Source organism: Falco punctatus (genome assembly GCF_963210335.1).
Source record: "Falco punctatus genome assembly, chromosome: 9".
NCBI lineage: Eukaryota > Metazoa > Chordata > Aves > Falconiformes > Falconidae > Falco > Falco punctatus.
The window spans coordinates 26,946,414-26,968,844 of NC_137589.1; the positions used below are offsets into that span (position 1 = coordinate 26,946,414).

The following is a 22,431-nucleotide window of genomic DNA, read 5'->3' on the forward strand; positions in this document are numbered from 1 at the left end:
GGCACAACTAAACAAAATATTGTTAAGATTCAAGAATCATGACTGTAGTTTCTATGTGGGGATGTTACAGTGGTTCATGATGCTTTTCCCTTCACTCCCCTAGCATTTGTTATCAGTAATAAACCTTTTTCCTAGCCTCTTAAACTCTGCAATCAAATTTTTTCAGTTTCTCAACTACTCCTCACCTTTATTCCCTCTCCCCCTCATGTTTTATTTCAGTCTGCTCTTTCTGCATTCAATCTCTAACCTTTGTTAGCATCTGAGAGGAAAAAATTACAGTTTAGAAGTCTCCTCCAACTCCAGTCATTTTGCCACACTGCCATATGCTCTCTTTTGGAAATCAGTGCTAAATCATTGTCAGAAAGCTTGAGAAATTTATACTTGAACATATACATACTGAAGGTCTTTCCCTGCAGCCGTTCAAAAAAAACCCAGAAAGAAACAATGCTTATAACTAAAGCTTGTTAGACAAAATGTAGAAGGGAATTATATGCAGAGCAAGGGCCAATCTTACTAAAGCTTTCAAAACAACAGTAGTTAGTTTCTTTAAACGATCAACTGTTTTCTCCCTAGCATATCACTTGTAAACTGGTTGAGGGTTTTAGTTTTGTTTTTAACTCATCGATGAGGAAAAAGTGGTGGGAAATCTACAATGGGAAACTTCAACTTTGTCAGGCTCAAACCTGAAGTAATGAAAAATATTGTCTAACAGCTTCATTTTAAGACCTCACTATTTTGGTAGCATTCTATTTGGAAACTAAGAATGTTTCTCTACAGAAGAATAACCATGTTTTGTTTATAGGAATCACTGTGCAGGATATTTGCAGGAGATTCTTTTAGAGCACTGAATCTTTTCCTCATTTGTAGTGGTAGAAGTATACTGAAATTAAGTTGTGAGTGTGTAAGAACAGAACATAGCCTGTAGCAAGTTATTACTGGCATACTTGTGAAAGGGAACACAATTTGAAAGCAGATTGAAAAGAACACTGCAGGAAAAGCAATTCAGTATTGAATAATAGGTAAAACAAACAATGCTCATGTCCACACATCCAGTTTTAAGAACAGAATATATTTAGTAGGTACAGATCTAACTTTTTTTAACACTGGTGCTCTAAAACTAGAACCAAATCAATTTGCATTCAAGACAACTGTTCAGTTGGAAGACTGACATCTTGAACGAGAACTGCAATTTCTTCCATTTGTCTTAATGGGAAGGTAAAAGCAAAGTCTGGCTGTTTCTTCTTGTCCTTCCCCACAAAATCTGTTTAAATCAGAATCATCACATTATGCACTCCTGTAATACCATCTCCCTTTTCACCTTCATGATCCTGATATGCACGTACAGCAATGAAAGGACACATTAACCTTCTTAAGCAGGAGGAAAGACAGGCAAGCCACAAGTTAGTAAGAAACCTAGATGAAAATGCAGAGACCACCACAAAGATTTGTAAGTATTACAAAGCATGGTAGACATTTGCATTCACTGCACTTGATATCAAGGAGTTCTTAAGGAATACAAGGTCTTGCAATGTTTACTCATCTTCTATGTACACTAAGAAATCCTGTAAGAAGGAACAACACAATACAAAACAAAACTACTGATAACCTCTTTTTTCTGCATTAAAGGTAAACATTCGTTCATTTAACACCCTATTTAGGTCTACAACTGCTCTTGTAACTTAAGATTTTTATTTTTAAACTAAAGGCAATTCACAATTCACACCACAAAGGGCTGTGGGTGCCAGTAAGGTCAGATGCTACCACACCACAGAAGCCTAAAATTTATTCAAATGATGACCTATTTAAGCATGAACACAATTTTGCTACACTGCAGTTTTAACTAGTCAATTTGTCCACGAATACTCTGTAGATTAAACTCCATTCAAGTTTTCTGTTAAGGTTAATAAGTCAAGAAAAATATGCATCTTTTCTTTAATTGCTTTATCCAATTTCTTGCCAGGCAATCATATCTGAAAACCTGACCCATGAAAAGAATAACAAAATCCTTTACAGACATAAACCTTTAGCAAGTCATGAATAATGAACAGTAAATTACTTGTATTCTGTCATCAGCTTTATCTTTCCATTGACAGCAGCTGTAACAGAAAGGGCTAAATAAAACCATTTCAAAACAAGTATCTTGGCTCTTGCCAGATTTTCCATTTTCTTGTACTGAATAAAATATGACCTTAATTCTTACCACTGAATCAGGTTGCTACTCAGATAACCTGAAACAGAAAAGGCTGTAAAAGTGGAACAAAGCATTGTTTCTGATAGAAACTCAAGCCTTCTTCCTTGATGACTTTCTACAGAGCCAAATCAATAACACTAATGCATTTTTCCACACTTCCTTGGCTTAGAAAAAAAAATAATCAAAGAAACCATAAACAAAACCAGGCCAATATAATTATTTCAGCTTTGAATATAGGGTTACAAATGCCTTTGAGATTCAGCTCCCCAGCAGCTAAAGCTCTCCCGTCTCAATTCTATTCTGACTCAAAGCATAACTCGTTTACTCTATCTGGGTTTTTTCCTCTACCAAAGACAAACTCTTTACAGGACACTGCATATGTTAAGAGGAAAGCAGATGGAGAGAAAGTTGTATTGAAGACTAGAGATCCTATATTCCAAATGCTATATGACTAATCTAGAAAGCCATGGCCTGCCTAAAAACAGGTTTCTCCAAACCACGAGCTTCTGATCAGTAAAGAAGTCACTCTCTCCTGTACCTGACTAAAATTACAGCTCCAACACACCAGTAAGATTCTCCAGTACCAACAGACATACCTGAAGGCTGACTGCTTTCCTTTTTACTGAGCTATACTCCTTCTAAAGGTTCCTTTTTCCCCAAATCATTCTTAGATGGGAAGGAGGGCAGGATTCAATTCAAGTTATTTAAATCTATTCTGCCTCAACCTGTGGGAGCTGAATTCACCATGATAAACCTTTGTTTTCAAGCAGGCATGGCTGTGTAAAGCATTAAAAAAAATAATAATTTAAAGGCAGTAGGTTAATTATATAGTAATACTAGTAAAAAGTTTACAGAAATCTTTAATGCCCTATAAGCCCAGCAGTTATCCTGATATATAAGACACTTAACAGAAGATGACTTGTGAGATTTGGACAGCATAGCTGCTTTATAGGCTGGTTTCAAATATTCAGTACCGCAAGAGAGAATGCAGAGTCTTAGAATTTTTTCCCTGATTTTCAGTGGCACGTATGTATGAACAGCAAGCAAAACCAGAAAAATTCTGAGAAAATTCTTGCAAGACTTTCAGCAGAACCTAACCCTTACCATGGGAAGTGCCAATTTGAGCATGTGTGACATGCTCTACAGCCATGAGATAAAAATTTTTCCTCTCATTACAGATCCTTCATAAAACATAAGAAATGCTTTTTAGGAAAACTTTTCTGCATTTCTCCCACATCATTAAGCACACTGCTTTCCCTTAAAGCAGCAGCAATTTGCTAGTATCTTGCTACAAGAGTAAAGCATCCTTGTTCTGCTAAGCAGTAAGTGATTGAGTGACTTACTGCAATTTAATTTCACATCCAAAAAAAAGAAGTGAAAAGGCTGAAACATAACTGACAGCAATGACAGCACAGAGAGCCAACACAGTGAGGGGTGAAAATGTATCTTGGAAGAAATGACTGAAAGCAGTCCAATAACTGGCCATAAAAAGGCACTGTTCCAAAGGATGCCCCAGAAATCTGCTATTTGGAAGAGGCAATTTTTCATAAGCTTCTGTAACAAGTTTTTATGCATAGTCTATACTGACAAGATAAAATACCTTTGATGAAGAATAGTGATAAGCTGCCACTAAAGCTGCCATCCACACTCTGAATACTATAAGATCATGCTTAAGTAGGAAGACTAGGATGGTGGAAAAAATAGAGAGTGATCTAGTAGCATACAACAGCCACTTTGGAGCTGGCTAGAATTTTAGTAGGGGAACACAGCTAACTTCTCAAAAAAGCAAGAACAACAATGCATTCCAAATGCTACTGCTAAGCACTTCCTTTTCCTGAGGCTGAAGGAACTAGCAGGCCTAAGATTCTTGTCCTAGAGAGCCACTACCTGCTCACAACAGAAAGCAAGCCCAGCCCACATTATCCCTGGTAAAGGCTACCACCAAGAGAGGAATACCATTTAACCCAAGAAATGCTAGCTTATGTCATGCTTCATAGAGGAGATTAAATGCTGGAAGAGACTAACTCAGCTGCCAAGCTTAAAGCATCATGAAGACTTCAACAGCAGAATGCATACAGACCTATCTACCAGAACAGTGAAGCTTGTTAATGGAGGAAGACTGCAATGAGATTATAGATGGACTACCACTCTTTCCCCAATATTTTCCTGCCCATTACACAGCAGAAAATACTCGCATCTTCAACCCAAGCCCTGTCAAACTCAAAAAATCCTTACACTATCCTAAGGGGGGAAAAACCCAAAGACACTCACAGAGTAAGGAATAGAGACACCAGTGCAAAAATAGTAGTCAGATGCTCTATCATGACTTCTGCAGATCTTTAAGGCACCAAGGCATAGCAGCTACTTGCCAGCTTGGATTGTTCAACTAGAAAACATGCTGTCACCTCAAAACAAAGTCTAAAATCTTCAAAAGAAGTCCTGAAAGTCATCTGACCTAATACCAAATTCTGCTATGCCTAGTCATCAAGGATAGGGTCTAATGCTGAGTAAAGTTGATGAGAATCTAGAAACAATAATAACTAAACTTTACTACAAAAGTAGTGCTTTCTTTAAAAACAGCAAGGAAATGTTAAATATTTGAGTGTATCAAGCTAATATTGGTGTGAACATATGGTTACACAAGTGGTATTCATCATATATAGGTTCTGACTTCCTCTAACCACAGGATGGCAGTTTAAGCCAGATTTTAACAAGCTTTATTAAGAAGCCCATGGATGACTAGAACCCAGTAAGTAGTCAAATATGTTAAAGCAAAACATACAATAATTAACTAGAAAGTGTACCAGAAAGATCTAGTGATTACCAGAAGTTCAACATATTTATATATTCTCAATTACATCTCAAGGAGAAGTGTTTTACACTAGTTAACTGCACTACATAAAGGCAGAGATAAGAGTAAAGGACAGTTCACAGAATCCTGCTGGCAACCTTCTGTCTCGTGGATGAAGTTAAATGTTTCACTGCCAGCCACCACCTATTGTGCTTGAATCTTGCCTTATGAGGCTGTTAGGGCCTTTGCTTCTACCCAGCTTTGCTAAATCTGTGGGGGATGTCTTATTCTATCTCATTGGGTTTCAGTCTATAGTTAGTCAAAGACATCTAGACTATAATTAAAAAAAATATATTTCAGGACAGATTAATCTTTTGCAACCAGTTATTTAGGCATATCCCTTTTGCAAAGACTTCAAAATTCAGTTCTCTTAAAGGCTTTGTTCAATATTACAATAACCTCACTTTTTCAAAAGGAAAATGTGAGAAGTCACCAAGGCTCAGTGGCTTTGCTGTGAGCCCCTAATTATACAAACAACCTTGTTACAAACATTTGTTTTATTTCTTTAGGGAGAGAGGGCAAACAAGGCCCTCTTAAAAAGTGCAAATCAAGGTAAAACAGTTACTTATATAATAAGCACCTTATTACTAAAACATTACACATTTTGCTAATTAAACATTATTATTATCTATTAACAGCTTGGCATACAACTAACAACTTAAGCTACTGAGTGCCTGCTGGGGGGCAGCACCACTGATTCTTACTATCACTTTTAGGAAGAAAAACAAAAGTGACTAAACTAAACCAACAAAATCCAAACAAAGAACTCCATACACACACAAAACAATTTCCTTCCAAAACTGAAACATGCCTTGAACAACATGATTCAAGAGCTGAACAACTGGTCAAGTACAAACATACAAAGCAAACACCGAAGAATTCTATCAGCATTAAGTTAATGCCTTAAACATTTCATGGATTTTTGTACAATGCAGATAGCATACTATATAGGGAAAACATTTTCTTTAGCATTGTTTGACAAAGCTGTCAATCAGAAACACAGAAAGTAACAGAGATGATGCAACTAAGAAATTCTGGTTTAGAGGCTCAAGTTGCTTCCATTAATGTTCCTTTAAACACTTTAATTATGCTTTAACTGCCTGTAGTATTAACAAAATGGTATAGCAGTATATCTGTAAGCTCCTCCTGATGAGGAAAATGAGAACGAAAAAAAATTCCTTTAAGTCTTAACTTCTCTCAATGTCTAATCACAAAGCAGCATAATGTCAAGGTGTAACTTAAGTAGTGAGAGGCTCAATCAGCTAGAATTCATATACTAATATTTACACTGGCTGAAAAAAGAAAAGCTGCCAGCATGTTCAAGATACTGCAAGAACTCTAGATGGCAAGATCACACACAGCCTCTTCTAACAGGTAACATGACCTTCTAGGAAGGTCAGACACCCAAATGCTGACAAGTTAAACTATCCAATTTATGTACAAGAAAGATTTAAAGGAGGATGGATTATTATTTGAGGTTAACACAACTGTCTTAAGTTCTATCAACACTGCCAGATTTAGAAAAGGAAGACAGCTTCAGACCTCAAAGTAGTTTTAAAAGCCATTCTTGCCGTAATTCATCTGCAATCTACTGTATTAAATTCTTATAGCATTCCTCACTCTCTAGGGATATTACACATTTCATCATGTGCTAAACCCTGGGGTTTGACTGTCTCCATGGTTTCCAACACATCAGATTTACTTGCCAAGCAATAAAAGTATAACAAACAAGTAACGGTATCTGTCTAACTTCAATCACTTGGGGCCTCCTGGAAAAACTACCTTCAACTACACTGCTGGTAACAGTCATCAGGACCTAAATTCTACTCTTTGAGAAGACGGCACTTGCATCATTGTTTTTGGTAGCTCAGTCAATATTGTCTCCAGTTAGACAGTGACAAATTAAACAAAGACATACCAAATGTTTATGAAAAAAACACACACAAACATTTAATCAAGAACAGTGCACAGAAAAGGATTCATTTGGCTCTGAACTTACTGACACTAAATGACCACAGTTAGATAGAGGACAGAGGGAGGATTTGTGTGAAAAATACCAATGCAGGCAGAAGAAAATTGATCTGAAGCTCTAGAACACAGGAGGTTGTTTCTTAGTAAAAGAGACTCAAAGTATGCTACAGTGCTCTAAGATACCCTATAGCTTAATTAATATACTAAAGATTCCCCAACCAATGTTCCCTGAAAACTTCCTAGTTTTGTTGAAGAATTTAAAAATACTAGCACTGAGGCTAACCTTGACATCAAAACAATTCTGCTCACAGCATATTACTTGCTTGAAAATGCTGTCTATGGACCAAGGTTAGAAATTGCTGCAAAACTGCTTCACTGCTGTGTCAGAGTTCTGCAATTAGCTGTGCCATTCAATGAACAAAACTCACAAATTTTTCCTATATTAGTCAAGATGTAAGTGTTTGGTCAACTTGAAGGAATAAAGGTTAAATTTAAATTCCTTTAAGTTCCATGACTAGGAATAACAAGGATTAGACCTTCATATCTCCCACAGGGTTTACTTTTCCGTAACAGAAGGTTAACATGTACGTATTACGCTTAATCAAGCACTAACCATACCTGTGTTTTCAGAGATTGATACAAAGATCTTTTTTTTAATCTGTTGTTTTCAACTGGAATGTTAGTACAGTTCCCAGTCTCAAAAAGATGATAAAAATACGTAGTTTCTATTAAACTAACATTAAACAACATTACTTTGCACTGAGGGAAAGGGGAAGATAGTTGCACCAGAAAAATACCAACACTAGTATTTGTGGTACATGTACAGAGTAGATGACAGATGTTAGAAATACCAGGAGTGACAAAGATACAAAATAGATCAACTTTGACTTTTCTAAGACTGTAACAGTCTTGACATTAAACTGTTGCTGTGACAAGCAAAAGACAGAAAATGCAAAGGTACATTCCATTCACAAAGTCTAGGTCATGTGAGTTCAGTCTCCTGCAGAAGTTTTCCTGTTATCATACAGGTAATATAAAAATACAAAATAATCATTAGGCACAATATCTTTAGTTGCAAAAGTAAACACATTAGCATAGATTTAATCTGTTAGAAACCAAACTTACAGCTACTTACTTTAGATTCCATTCTTAGCCAAGGTAATTGTGAAATAAAACTTCAATTTTTGTATGGTGTGCCTAGAGAACTTAACGGTTAAACTCACCATACAAGGTAAGCAATTTTTCTGTTATGTTCTTCCAAAGAAAACAGAAGAGGAAACATAGTCCTAAAGCTGCAAAAATTGGCAGGAAGACTCCAAAGCAAGCAAATGGCTTTGAACTCAAAGAGTTTATACAACAGACACTATTACTCAAGTTATTCTCAGTTTATAACTTCTATTTTTATTAGATAATTTACAGTCTAAGAGCGCAATCCAAAAATCTCTACTGCAGTCTTGTATCCTCTTAATATACATAATAAAAAATTACCAATTTGAGACCTAAAAATTACAAGAAATTTTAAATGCCAAGATGATACATTCTTGGGATATTAATACCTCAAGAACAACAAAAAAAACCCCACACTTAAAAGTGGCAGACATTGAAAACTTGGAAATGTCTTTTCTCTGAATAAATGTGAACAAAACTCCAGGGTGTCCAATCCTAACATTAAGTAACTCTCCTCGGCACTCTGTAGAATTGACTGTGTGACTCACCAGTAGAACAGTCACAAGCACTGAGCACATGGCCATCTATAATTATATCCTTCACAGAAGACTAACTTATGTTGGCACATTTTAGTCCAATATAAAATAACCACTTCTAAACAGAAGTATTCAGACCCCAAGAAGAGGCATTTATAATAGCAGAAACAAAGGAGGAGAGATCAGGAAGGTATGTAAACATGTTACAGGTTTAATAGAGGATTTTTTTTCCTAAAAAGATTGTGAAGAAATAGCTCCTATATTAAAATGGCTTTAAAGGGAAAAAAAAAAGTCACTGAATGCCAGCCGTTCTCATACATAACAACTGTTATTCCCTACCTTCACACTGTGTTAACACTTTCTTTTAACACATACACCTCGAAGAAGAGATGCATGACCAAAGGGAGAAACAGGCACAGATACATAAAATGAAAACACCAAGTAGTTCATAATGCTTATCAGCAATCAATCAACTAAAGGCCTAGAAATGCTAATGACACTTATCCAAAAAGTTTGTTTTTAAACATAAGCATATACCAAGATTCCATGGTTGGCCCTTAAATCAGTTGGTAGTTACTTATTACAGGGAAACTTATAATTAAGATAATTAAGATTTTAAATTATAGACAAATGAACAGCTAGCCGCAGACTTAACACAACTTCAGTACAAACTTTTTTTTTAAACCAGCATTTCAAAGCGGAGATTTTGATTGGAATTTTTCTTGTTCTCTATTAGTGTTAGGCAGAAAGTGTATAACTGTTCCCCCAGAATCACTAACAAAAATCCTGAGCCTAAGCACTTTCACTGAACAGTAAAAAATTGTCAATGAAATTCACTCATATTAGCATTAAAGTAACATGAAAACAAAAAATCTTAGAGAACAGGAAGAAAAAAACGATTCCAGTCCAACTAGATGGTAAGTCATCTTAATTTTTAGGAACAGATTTCAGAGCAGACGCTGCAAAAAGGTTAAGTACAGATTTGCCAGAAGGCATTAGTGGACTGTACCTCCCATACTGAGACCTCCAGCACAGCATGCTCGCGTCATGCAGTGCAAATTGTGCCCTAATACTGTGTTGTCTCCCTATTTAAATTGGGGTTGTGTCTAGACCTGGTATAAGAATTATTTGGATTGGAAGGGATCACAGGAGGTCTCGTCAGATGTTCTGCCCAAGGCAGAAGCAACCCTTAATTCAGACCAGACTCTTGGAGCTTTCTCCAGCTGGGTCTTGAAAAGCCCCACGGACAGAGATCCACAGCTGCCCCAGGCAACTTGTTCCAAAGCTCAACTGCATCGCTCCCCATTCCCACATGCTGAAGCCTTCTCTGCTCAGATTTCTAATCGTTGTTTCTCATAATTCTGCCAGAAATGTCTAAAAACAACCAGACTGTATTTTGAACAACCTCCTTGGTAGGTATTAGAAAGTTACTAAGTCTCCCCAAGCCATCTCTTCTTCAGGCCAAGCAGGCCCAGCTCCCTCTAGCTGCTCCTAGCAAGTCACATGCTCCAGCCCCTTGACCATCTTATATAACCTTATTAACAGTTTCATCTAGAAAAATTAGCCAGAAACAGTTTGCTTTAAAGATTTTAACCACTTCAGATTGGGTCTTCTCATTCTTCTGCACTGAAGATGGACTTGCTCCTTGTAGCAAACCACAAGTGTCAGTAAAAACTGAGCAAGTCATGCACTCTTTTGATAAACAGGTATTGCATCCTGTAACAAGCTGGCACCCAACTCATTCCGCAGCTGAGAGGAGGAAAACAAGATGCATCAAAAAGCTCTTACAACTTGCATATCAGGAACTTCCCACCTGCTCTGCAGTACAGTAAGACCATAAGCAGGTTAAGTTGTCAGAAGCACCAAGCAAACGAGTCCTAAACAGCCGGCATATTCATTACCATTTTATTAATTACTTGAAAAGATGTTCCACAATTAATACCTGAACCTTTTGATTGATCTTCCTCTGTAACTCATACATATATTTATTCAATACATTTGCATTAATTGTCAGAAGTTTTAACTTCAGTGAGCACTGTAAGACATGCCAAAGGAAACAATCACAGTTAAACACTATTTAAAGGTCTGAGCACTTTCATGAGAAAGATGTCATTAAACAGGTTTTTGTATAGCTTTTTTAGATTAAGCATCTGAAAATATTATTTGAATGCCTTGATAATACATGGAATACCAACATTTTAGTATGAAAATGATAAATAGTCTCTCAGAAGTTTCCCCACACTTAAAAAAGAGTAATAATTGTCTACGCTCTGCAGGTAGAAGTTAACAGTTACGCAGCAGTTGAAATATGTTTGCTCCTAAGCATATCAAAGTAGACGTCAAAGATGGAAATACAATGCATAAGATGACAGTCAAAAGGTTAAGATAGTTTATAAATATCATGCTGACACAGTACAGATGGGCAAAAGTTATTCTACAGGTCTGCAATAAATCTTCACTAATCATTTTTACTGATAAGACACAGGAAGAACTTAATCTACACAGAAACTTCACCATGAAGAGAACTGGAATAGCAAGGGATTTACCTGGGATGAAGCAACAACGGAAAAGTCAAGCGATTAGAAAGTTATTACTGTTTCAAACTTTCATTCTCTAAACCCACTTTAAGATACACATAATTTTACTTTTTCCTTCCTGTATAAATATCAGCCTCCGATCAGCTGGGTAAAGACAGGGAAGAACACCTTGTTTCCTTTCTGGTAGAGATTAACCCAGCACAGCCCATTCTTGACCCTTACATTCTCTTCTTTCTAAGCATCCTACAGAAAGCCAGGTACTTGTAGTTGCTGATAGAGGACTTTCCCCGGCTTCTGCTTGAAGTCAGAGTTTAACTGTTGTGTAGAAAGAAAACAATTCCTTCAGGTAGGGCAATGAAGAGAGGTGTGCTTAATCAGTGCAAGTAGAACAGACTGAATAACTGCAGAGACAGTAAATAGTTTGCAAAAAGTAAAAATACTATATAAATCCTCCAAAGTGTATTATTACACTGCGTATCATACCTGGTTGAACTCCAGTCCTCCAAAGATTTACTCATGTGTCAACTTTAGTCAGTGAGATTATTCACAGTGCGGAACATCCAGTACAAGTTTACGGAGTTCAGAATAAAGGTCTTTAATCAAAGAACACACTGCACTAATTAAATTGCCTAGGTTGTAGCATTAAGGTCTTAATCTGAACCCATGTCTTCGGTTACTAAAGCATCAACAGTTAATTATGTACATAAACCTAAATCAGTGCCAGCACTTCCAGAGGGAAGGAAAAGATTCATACCCACACAAACACCATCCCCCATGCTAAGCGGAATGAAAGGAGCAACCTAAAATTACATACAAAACCACTGCATATGCTTTTTTCTTAAAAAAAACCCCACAAACTACCATGAAATCAGATGACAGTTCAGAAAACTGAACTAGAAAACCCATGATTTCACTACTTTGAAACTGTTGAACCTAAATTGCTAGCATTTTTCTGATAAATCAGTGCTTTGACAAAGAGAAAATGTAATTGCAATGGTATTCCTCTCCTGATACTCTTAAGTTCTTAAGCCAACTATAATTCTGCATTTTAACTGCTTTTGAAGCCTACCTTCAATTTCAACTCCATTGTCTCTGTTAAATATGGAATGGCAAGAAGAGATGACCAAAGTCATACGATGTTGGTCTAGTTCCTATCAAGGAGGGTTGCGTATCAACCACAGTTGAACCAACTGCTATCCATTCAGAAAATAAAGTATACTAATTCAAACGTTAAACCATGTTTAAAATTACCACTACAGTGATTCTTCAGCATGTACCTGCACAAGCCTTCAACAGTTGCTTATCACATTTTGACTAACATCTTCTAACACTGAAAAATTGTAAGGCAGAAGTGACCACAGTCTGACCAGCTGGCAAATACACGAGAAAGAGAAAGTAGGAGTTGTCTTTATGTCAGATAGCACAAGGAGTACCACAAATCACTACCACAGAACATGCCTTAAAAAAAACTACAAAACAAAACCCCAGCATTCAGAAGCCTTGGTATAAAGAACTGTAAGAGCAATCCACACATAATCCAACTTAAGTCAAGAGAATAAAGCTTAAAAAATATGAGCACATTTTAGCATTACAGCTCACATTAAGGTAAATATAGGCAATGACATAGCCAGGAAAAAGCTGGTGTGTGGCTAAGCATTTGTTGGGTTTTTTTGAAGACAGCAGATTGATGAGATTATTTTCACAAACAAAAAATCAGAAGTCATGTGATGGTGCATTTATCATAAAAGTAGCAATTTTTTTTTTAATTTGACCACATTAAAGAATTTTTAAATCACTCAAATACTTGCAGTCTACATTTTCTATCAACATGGGCCCTGCCACTGACTTAATAATTGCAAGAACATGTTTTCTAGCTATTTTTCAAATCTTGCCACTTCAGCAACTGCTCAATGAACACAGTCAAGAAGACTACGTAGTATGACAAATAGTTAGTAGTTTTGTTTTCTCCTATGTATTCTAACAGCAACTCTGGTGAGACCAGTTAAATGTTCTGTAATAAGGCTAAGCAGGACAGGATCACAGTCAACTGATGTCCTGGCAATAACATGCAAACTATTACAGAAAGCCGTGAAATAGCAAACTGAAAAGTGTAGCTATATACATAACAGACAAACTGAATTTACACATTAGTTCTGCTTAAAAACATAACTATAAATAGGAAAAGTCAAGTCAACTTGTATTTGACAAGCAAATGACACAGGAAAAATACTACGTATTTAAAAGATTAAGTTTTTAATCAAATAGAGCACCAAAATCTGACAGGAAGTTCAACATCTTACCTTTGTAATTACCCACAAGAATCAAAATGTTTGAAAAACACATTAAGAAGCCAGAATACCTGTTGTGACAGGTACTACACAGGGCAGCTAGAAGAAACAATTAGAAGTGTTCAATTGGAAGAACTGTTGTCAAACAGTGCTGAGACACAGAAAATGTATAGAACCTGATCGAATAGGAAACATGAAAAAAGACCACAAAAGACTTAAGGGTTTTTTTTGCACATTTGCAAAATTATAGTTGAAAACATGAGGACTGACTCAGTTCATGATCTTTCCATACCAGGCACAAGAATTGCACTGTAAAGGTTTAACGTCCTAATACCATTCAGAATACAGTATTTCTGGGTATTTCCTTTAAAAAAAAATGCTTTTACATTTGAAACATGTATAGCATATCAAATGGCCTCTGCCTGTTAAAATTTGACAAATGCATTAGGACTGACTTTCAAGTAAAGTTAGCCCTATGCACTCAAGAAGAGTAACACCTCTGATTTGTAAGACATTTTCATGTAATATGGCAATTTTATTTAAAGAAATCTTGAAAAATGTTTTTACATTGAATAATAGCATATAAAAAACCACTAACATAATTTCAATTTTTTAATGGAATTTCCTATCATTCTGTAATTTATGCATGAGAATTACATGAATAAATGGATTAAAAATAATAAACCCTCACCATTTAGACAGACCACTAACCACTGCCTTCAAGTGCACGCATTAGTCTGGGAATATGGCCCTTCACCATAGACTGCAAAGAATTCTGCATGCAGAAGAGGATGATATTTTAAGACTATTATCTAGGCCTGTTATTTAAACATGAAATAGAAAAAGAAAAATGACGAGAAGGATGGAAATTCCAATTTTGAGGCCAGAAAGGATCATGATAATAATCTGGATTAGTTTCCCAAATGCTGCAGATGAGAACTCCAGAATGTAGTTCATGGTCATGTCTACTTCTCATACGTCTTGCATTTATGCCCCAGTCAATCCTTCAGGCAAGTATAAAATCCTTAACTAGAAATTTCACCTTATCCCCTTACAACTTAACAAGCTATTTACCCTCTATTACAAACACATGCTTTGCCTCCAGACTGAAATAATGCAGGGAAAATAGAGGAGGATAGAACACAAAACACACAAAATAAAGATGAATCCCAGGCAACAACGTTGAGATTCTAACACACTCCTTATACTGAAGAAATTCAAATTGCTTTATTAAAGGAAAAACCTACTACTTAAAGTCATACAGATGTATGACCTAAGAGTCAAGAGAAGCAGCCAGCTGTTCTCTCACAAATACATACTTAAAGAACTTGCTATAGGAGCTCTGACCATTGTATAAAAAGTAGCACATACATTCAGACCTGCAGCAACACCTTACTCCTGATGTAACAGTGTATCACCACTCTCAGCATAATCATCTAGGTATTGGAAACAAAAGAAAACTCTATTTAGGTTTTGGAAACAAAAGAAAACTCTTCCTTAACTATTAGAATCAAATTCGAGCCTTATTCACTGAAAAGCTGTTTTCTGAGTGCTTCAGTAAGAGGTCCAAATTTGATTTAAAAGTATGCGCTTTGTGTTAAGTTATAATGCATTAACAGTTACTCTCAAGCTTTTGCATATGCATTTTTAAATCTTACCCAGGAAAACAACTGTCATTAGCAATAAAGGTAACAGGATGGAAGAGGCATTTCAACCCCTCAGAATCCCTACAGGTGATTCATCCATGGGTTATGCCCCCTAAAGTGAAACATTGAAGGTTTATCATCTTTATTATTGTCACATACAACATGAAAACAGTCACGTATGACCTTCAGAAATATCAGATGAATGAAAATTGGTTTATTCTAACATAACCCCACTCCATAAACCCAATACATAACAGAAAAATTATTTACAGTAACTGCATTTTGAGGTCTTGGTTACTCCAAAATCCTTCTATTGGTATTGTACTACACTCTGAATTACATTCATATCCTAAATACTTGGCTCCTTCTTACCACTCCAGTCACCACTTCTCCCACTACTATTTCTAAGGTTTCCTGAGTTTACTGAGCCCAATGAATTCTTATACAAAAGCTACACTCTCTCGTCATACCTCCTTTTTTGCTACTTAAAACTTGTTTCCCATTGTCCTTATTATTAAGAAAGTCAGGGACACTTTCCAATTGTTTTAAACATTATCAACTCTGCTACTCCAAGTTTACTGGAAAAAGTCTTTCAAAATGGCCAGAGATAAAAATTACTATTTCACAAAGCTGAAAGGATACAAGAACTGGTTTGGCCACTAGTTAACTAATTCCCCTTTTTTAAATTAACGGTTTAATCTAACAGTTGTTCACAACACAGATTATAAACACCACCTTACAGCCATTTCCCAAAAAAGTGAACTAGGACTTAATGGTGTGATGTAACAGACACATACAGTAGAGAATCCACAGATTATCATAGTTTCCTAGAACTCCAAAACATAAAATATTATGTATTATTGGACTACCAACTTCAGGATTTTTAGTTTCAAGGAGTTTATTCTGCAGCACTCTTCCTGATCTTTTCCTTCCCCCTCCTCCCCCCCCCCCCCCCCCATGTCCTACCTTCCTCCTCCTAACTGTTTTTGCCTTCCTTAACTCTTCCCTTCTATTCTTCACATTCACAGGAAATGTATCAAACTAACACTTTATGGATATTTCTAAAAATCTGCCTCCTTCCTGTTACTTCTTGGAAAAGCACTTAGGGCTTCTGGCTGCTAGCCTCCTTGACAGGCCCTGTTCTAAATTATAACCTAAATCATCCCATTGTCATCTCCACTTCTCCAGTTTTTCTAAAATGCAACTTCCCCTCCCCCCAACTCACTTCTATCTTTCTAACTGAAACTTCTCATCCCTACCTGCCAGAAGCACAAATTCTGCCCCTGCCTCACACAGTTTGTATCTCCATCGCTTGCCTGATGACAGCTTGTATTTCACTAAATCCTATTTCCTTAGAGGTGACCTGAAAAGGAGAAAAACACCAGGGTTTTTTTATGCTTCCTTATGATTTAAGCCTGAGAAGTTCATCAACAGAAGTCAAATTCCTTTTGGGTCTCCACCTTCTGGGATATCAAGACTCTCACAACTCCTGCAATAACAGGCTATCAATGTGTTTTTATTATTTATAGGGATAGGTCTCAAGGGCTTCCTGGATGACTCAAAATAACACACCAGAAATCTTAAGCCCTCAATGCCACATACTCAAATAAAAGCATAAAGAGAAAACAAGTGCAATATAAATAACGAAAAGTTAGTGTCTTTCCTCCCCTACATTTAAGTCAAAGTATCTTCCAGGTTGCACTTTTTAACAGCATTCCATAAAGCAACTGCAGGCTTTCTTCAACGATCATAAAGTCAGCAACAAAACGCACAAAGCCAGTTAAGGGTTGGTCATCTTTTGGTGTCTTGTTTTCCGTGCGTGCCAATGCTTTCCACACCTACAGCACCTCCCAGGCCCACCGAAACGGGCCAGCCCCCGCAGCCCTCCGCCCCTCTCCAGCCCAGACACACCTCCCGCTGCCCAGAGGCTGCCCAGGCGACCCCTCCACACCCCGCACACCCCCGCAGGCACCACCTCGCACTGATTTACGACACAATTCGCACGACATCGCCCGGACCACCAAAGTTTCCAGAAGCCGAAAAGTGAAACCGGACCCCCGCCCCCGACCCTGTCCTGCCGCGCCTCGCTCCCCCGCCAGCAGCAGCAGCAAGAGCCCCGCGCCGCGGCCGCCCCCCCCGACCCCGCTCCCCGCGGCCCGGAACACGCCCCAGAGAGCTCCCTCCCGCTGCGCCCCAGCGCCAGGCCCTGCCCGTACCTGTCCATGGTCTGCGGCAGGGCCAAGCCCGTCTGCTCCGACATGGCTCCCAGGAGAAGGAGCGGGCCTAGCCGAGGGCCCGGAGCCTGACAAAGGCGGCCCCAGCGAGGCCGCACGTCACGCGTGTGGCGGCGGAGAAAGGCCGAGGAGAGGAAAGGCACCGCTACAGCTCTCCCGCCAGGCGGCCGGGGCTGCCCCTCCTTCCACGGGCGGGGACGAGGCGGAGGGCCGGTCGCTGAGGCACAACACAGCCGCACGCAGAACTGCGCGGCCCGGGCCGCCGCGCTGCCGGGGCGAGGGGCGGCAGTGGCGACGTCTCTGTGAGGTAAGCGCCGAGCGCAGCCGCGACGCCCGTCACCGCCGCCCGTTCACCACAGTGCGCCTGCGCCACCGAGCGAGCGGCAGCCTCGCAGCCCGCCGGGAAGTGTAGTCCTGCTGCCGCCAGGAGTTTAAAGGTCCGGCGGGGCGCGCCCCCTCCTCTCTTCCCCGCGGCGCCCCGCTCCTTCTCCCCTCCCTATGCCTCTCCTCGCCCCCGTCGCGTAATCGCTGCCCGGTACCGCGCGCGGGGCAGGTAGGAGAACGCGGCAGCGGCGGGACGGCCGCGCTGGCGTGCGGGGATAGGTGGGGAGAAGGTCAGCACTTGGCCTGGCCCCGCGCCCTCTGTGGCGGCCGGGCCCATCCCGCCGTCGCCGCCCAGCTTCCCCCCAGGGCCGGCAGGGGGTGCGGGAGGGCCCGCGCGCCCCCGCCCGCCTGCTCGCGCGGCGACGGTCGCTGTCCGCGGCGGCTGAGGGAAACGGCTCCCGCCGGCGGCCGCCCCCCTCGCAGGCGGAGGGAGGGACGGGGGGAGAGGCCGGGCCGCCCCCTCTGACCCCACACTGGTTACGCAGGACGCGGGGGCCCCCTCGGAGACGGAGCACCCTTTCCCCTGCCGTTCTCTCGCCTGCCGAACAGGTGCAGGCGGCTGCCACCCCCGCCTTGGCCGGCCGGCCTCCCCGGGACCTGCCCTTGGGAAGAGGGGGCCTGGCCAGCCGCCTGCTCCGGCTGGGCTCGGCTAGACAGAGAAGGGCGGCGGCTGCCACGGCGGGAGGGAGATTAATCCTTTTCCGAGGGCTCGTTGGCAATGACAAGGGCAAGCGCCCGGCGCCCTTGTAAGTGGTCCTTGGCGCTCGGTGGAGGCCTGGTGGCCACTAGCTTCTGTGTGAGCGGCTGAGGCATGGGGTGGCTGGTGCTAATGAGGGTTTTCGCGTTTTAGTTTGTAGGTGTGCTTCCTAATGGGAAAAAAATCTTTCAGAAGTGCTTTTAAATTTTGTTGTATTCTCTGAAGTTAATATAGAGCGTCACAGTCTGTGAAACTGGAAATCTAGAAGCTGAAAAGCCATTATAGAGCTTTTTATAGAGGTGGATAGCACTTGGAGAGAAGTTGCCCTGCCCTTTTATCTCCACCACGGGCATCTCCCACTCTTTACTTCTCAGTACAAGTGATGTGTATTTGTATGCATGTGAAGGTTCTGCATAATGTCATGTTCCCCAAGCAAAGGGCAATACCCTACTTTTCAGAGGCAATTGTGACATTCCAGATTCTTGGGAAGGTTGGTTAGTGAAGATCAACTCTGAATATTCCTTTTCAGGCTTTATTTATTTTATATATATATAATAAAAGCTCTTATGTAATAAGTTTTGTTACACATAACTAGCCCCCGATCCCTTCTGTAGATTACAACTTTGTTATACTGCAGTTGCTGTAGAAGGTAGTAATTCATGAGGCCAACCCCACAACTCTACGATTGCATCAACCTACATCTGTTCTTGGTTAAGACAAGTAGCATTTGCATGGTGCATATACATGACTATAGAGATCAGGTAGAATAGGAAGGAGACTAGTGAATATACTGGATTATTTGTGCTGTCCTTAGCCAGGGAAAAATCTGCCTGGTTTTGAGAGTTTGGTGAGAGAAAGTTGTAAAAATGTGTGTTAAATATTTGGACTTGAATTTGTAAGCTGTATTTTATGTATGGAGTAGGGAGGGTGTTGTTTATTTTCTAATTGCTACAAATATAAATGGGAATGCTAAAGCAGTTACAGTGATGTAAATGTTCCTTCCAGGAAGTATGTATAGAAGCAGGTAGGAAGAAGGCATCATGCTGACATCCTGTCCCAGAAACTTTATTTTGTACTTATTCTTGGGACCGTAACATTCAGTTTTGCTTGCACTGCTGAGAAGTCTTGGATGTACAGTGGCCTGAGTAAACCATATAGGCATGACTTCCTGGAAGAGAACCTAATACACATTGTCCCAATTACAGCTGTTCATGAAACATAAGAGCATGAAACATAGATATCAGAGTTTCTGGTTCCTAATCTTGGTCTGGAATAAGCGCATTGTATGTTGGCCAGAGCACTGATCAGCTGGACTAGCCAAATGCTTAGGTTTTATATATTTATTCTCAAATATTAGAAATGGAAATTGTGAAGCTGGTTTTATTCCTAGGATTATGTGATTTGTGCAATTTCTGTATTTTGGCTTTGGAGTGGGAAGGATATGCTAATTGCCTGCCATGTAGTATACAGCTATGAGGTCATGATGAATAATAATGGCTGTGAACAATACTTACCTTAAGAAATGTAACCAGAACCCAGCATCACTTGGCTACCATTTGAGGCTGAAGAACAGTCTGTGACAGGTGGCTGCTTTTCTCTCATGCTGGCATGGGAAGATATGATGAGACTGGACAAAACTTGAATATCCGATCAAATTGTGAACACTTAGTAGGTTTGGACATATTTACTTTTTTTCCAAACATGAAATACAAAACCATAATAGGATACATGAAAATGTGATAGGTTAAGGAGTGATGGTTTTAAACTGAAAGAGGGTAGATTTAGATTTGACATAAGAAAGAAATAACTTACGACAAGGGTGGTAAAACTGGAACAGTTTGCTCAGAGAGGTGGTAGATGCCCCATCCCTGGAAAAATTCACCTAGCAGTAGCTGCATTTGAGCCCAGAGAACTCTCCTGGGAACAGACTCCCTTTTGCCAATGCAAAATGAGAGGAAATGGTTGCTATTAATTGAGATTTGACTGAGCTCATCCTCGCTTATACTAACTGGAGATGGCAGCCGTTTTGAATTAAACAAAACTGCACATTTGAAGGCAAGTACAGAACTTAGTGAAACTCACCAAACCCAACGTAAGCTATTTAGGGCATAAAATTGAGCCAAAAATTTGGCTATCAGATTTATGTCTAAAGATCAACTAACTACTAAATGGTTTGATAACAAATTTATACAGGTTTAAGCTTAATGAAGAAGTTGACAAGCAATTACTGTAAGAATAATATGGTGGTATATTAAATATCTATTTAAGCAAGGGCTGAAAAAGAGGCCAAATAATGAAGGAGCAGTACCTTAATACAGTTCTTTTGATCTGACAACATTAAGACTGTTGGAATTATTCACTGTTTTCAACAAAGCTAAGTAATCTGACAATACAGAAGTATTCTATTTTGGCAAAACTGCATTTTAACTGCTATGTATGTAAAATTAAATTACCAGATCAATTAGGCATTTTTAATCTACTTTATTCCATCTTTAAAAAGATAAGGAGCCCTCAATTAAGCTAAAACGAAACAAATCTAAACTGAGAAAAGTGTTTCTACAATAAAACTCAGTTTTTCAGTAGCATAATAGTTCATTTTAACTATTCCAACTAACTTCAAGCTAGTTGGAATATTCACTTTCTGCCAAAAGACTAGCATGGTTTGTTAATAACAGTAGGCTTAAATTGCTTCACAATGAATTCCATAAAACAAAAATTCACTCAATACAATGTTAATTGAGATAATTGGACTTATTTGGGCCTTTCTTACATTTGTTTCTTTGTAACTGGCCAGGTCCAGTAATTCAGATACCAGATTGAATTAAGTTCTTGTGTTCTGATACAGTTTTTATTATCTTCTAACTTCCAGTTACGAAAGAGTTGGCTGGTAGAAACAAAAAAATGTTGTTCTTCTAGTGGCTAGTTGATCAAAAACTGTCTTTAGATCCTGATTTCCTTTAGTTCTGGAGTGCTTATCCATTTGTGATTATTGTAATGAGCACTCTCCTTATCTTAATAATTGATCTAAAAAGTGAAGCTGTCTCCTAGGAAGCACTGACGGTAAGGGTGCGGTCCCTTCCACATGAATCCTCAAATCATCTGAAAAGCAGTAACCCAGAAGTAAATAGGAACATGAAGGAGGGGTATGGAATGCCTAGAGCCAGCCCTGTGGCAGCTGGGGTATTTCAACAACTGAGGTATTTTCATCTGCTTTAAGAAAGCAGTTTTCCTGCCCTTAATGATTCAGAGTAGCACAAACAGGTTAGAGCAAGTGTTGAGAAATTCTTAATTACAGCATTGGTTTAAGGTGGCAGACCATACAGTTCAACATAAACAGACTGTAGAAAGCAAAGACATAAGTGTTTTAACAACCCATTTTCAACTGCCCTAATTTGTCTTTCTCGGTTTTAGTCACCTCTCTTTCACATAAAGCTGTGTGTATTACATCCTTTGAAAAATCAGCCTGCATTTTTATTAAACACTGATATTTTCACACTTCTGATTTCAACAAAGTAATTTCCATACAAACATTAGTGTTTGGTCCTGAGTAATTACTACTGTGAATAATTATCCAGAATAAATATCCAGAATAATTCATGGACTAGTACAAGACAGAACACAAGTGCTGGTAATCGAAATTCTGAAAACTTTACCCAACCTAAATTAATCATCAAAATATTACAATCTTATGAGAGGAGCTCCTGTCAGGCTGTGTGTTGATAATGGAGGTTGGAGATATGTGGATAGTGGGTAGTGGAGGGGAGAGAGCTGAAATGCGGAACCACAGCGTACAGAGTAGATAGAATGTTAAATTTGTACCTTCCTTTTTTCCCCAGTAGCATATTTTTTTTGTAGAATTTTCAGTGTATTAACAATAATTCAGTAATGAAAAAGAGGTAACTTAGAAAAGGGAAACTATTCAAATGGTA

The 22,431-nt window shown here is 39.2% G+C and overlaps 2 protein-coding genes across 5 annotated transcripts in view; one reads left to right on the plus strand and one right to left on the minus strand.

Annotated features, from left to right (window-relative positions):
• The window catches only part of MARCHF5 (membrane associated ring-CH-type finger 5), a 29,937-nt gene extending 12,217 nt beyond the window's left edge, over nucleotides 1-17,720 (minus strand). Inside the window, exon 1 of one of the 3 annotated variants that reach the window (XM_080403636.1) lies at nucleotides 17,404-17,719. In XM_080403636.1, the coding sequence (XP_080259762.1) occupies nucleotides 17,404-17,447 (44 nt within the window). In that variant the 5' untranslated portion in view covers nucleotides 17,448-17,719. Of the gene's footprint in view, nucleotides 1-17,403 lie in introns of all 3 variants that reach the window. The other 2 variants (XM_080403635.1, XM_080403637.1) reach the window with 2 other exon arrangements.
• A 63-nt stretch (nucleotides 17,721-17,783) lies between these two features.
• CPEB3 (cytoplasmic polyadenylation element binding protein 3) overlaps nucleotides 17,784-22,431 on the plus strand; it is a 92,296-nt gene continuing 87,648 nt past the window's right edge. The window contains exon 1 of one of the 2 annotated variants that reach the window (XM_080403611.1): nucleotides 17,784-17,858. The gene's annotated coding sequence lies outside the window, so the exon portion shown is untranslated. Of the gene's footprint in view, nucleotides 17,975-22,431 lie in introns of both variants that reach the window. The other variant, XM_080403612.1, reaches the window with a different exon arrangement.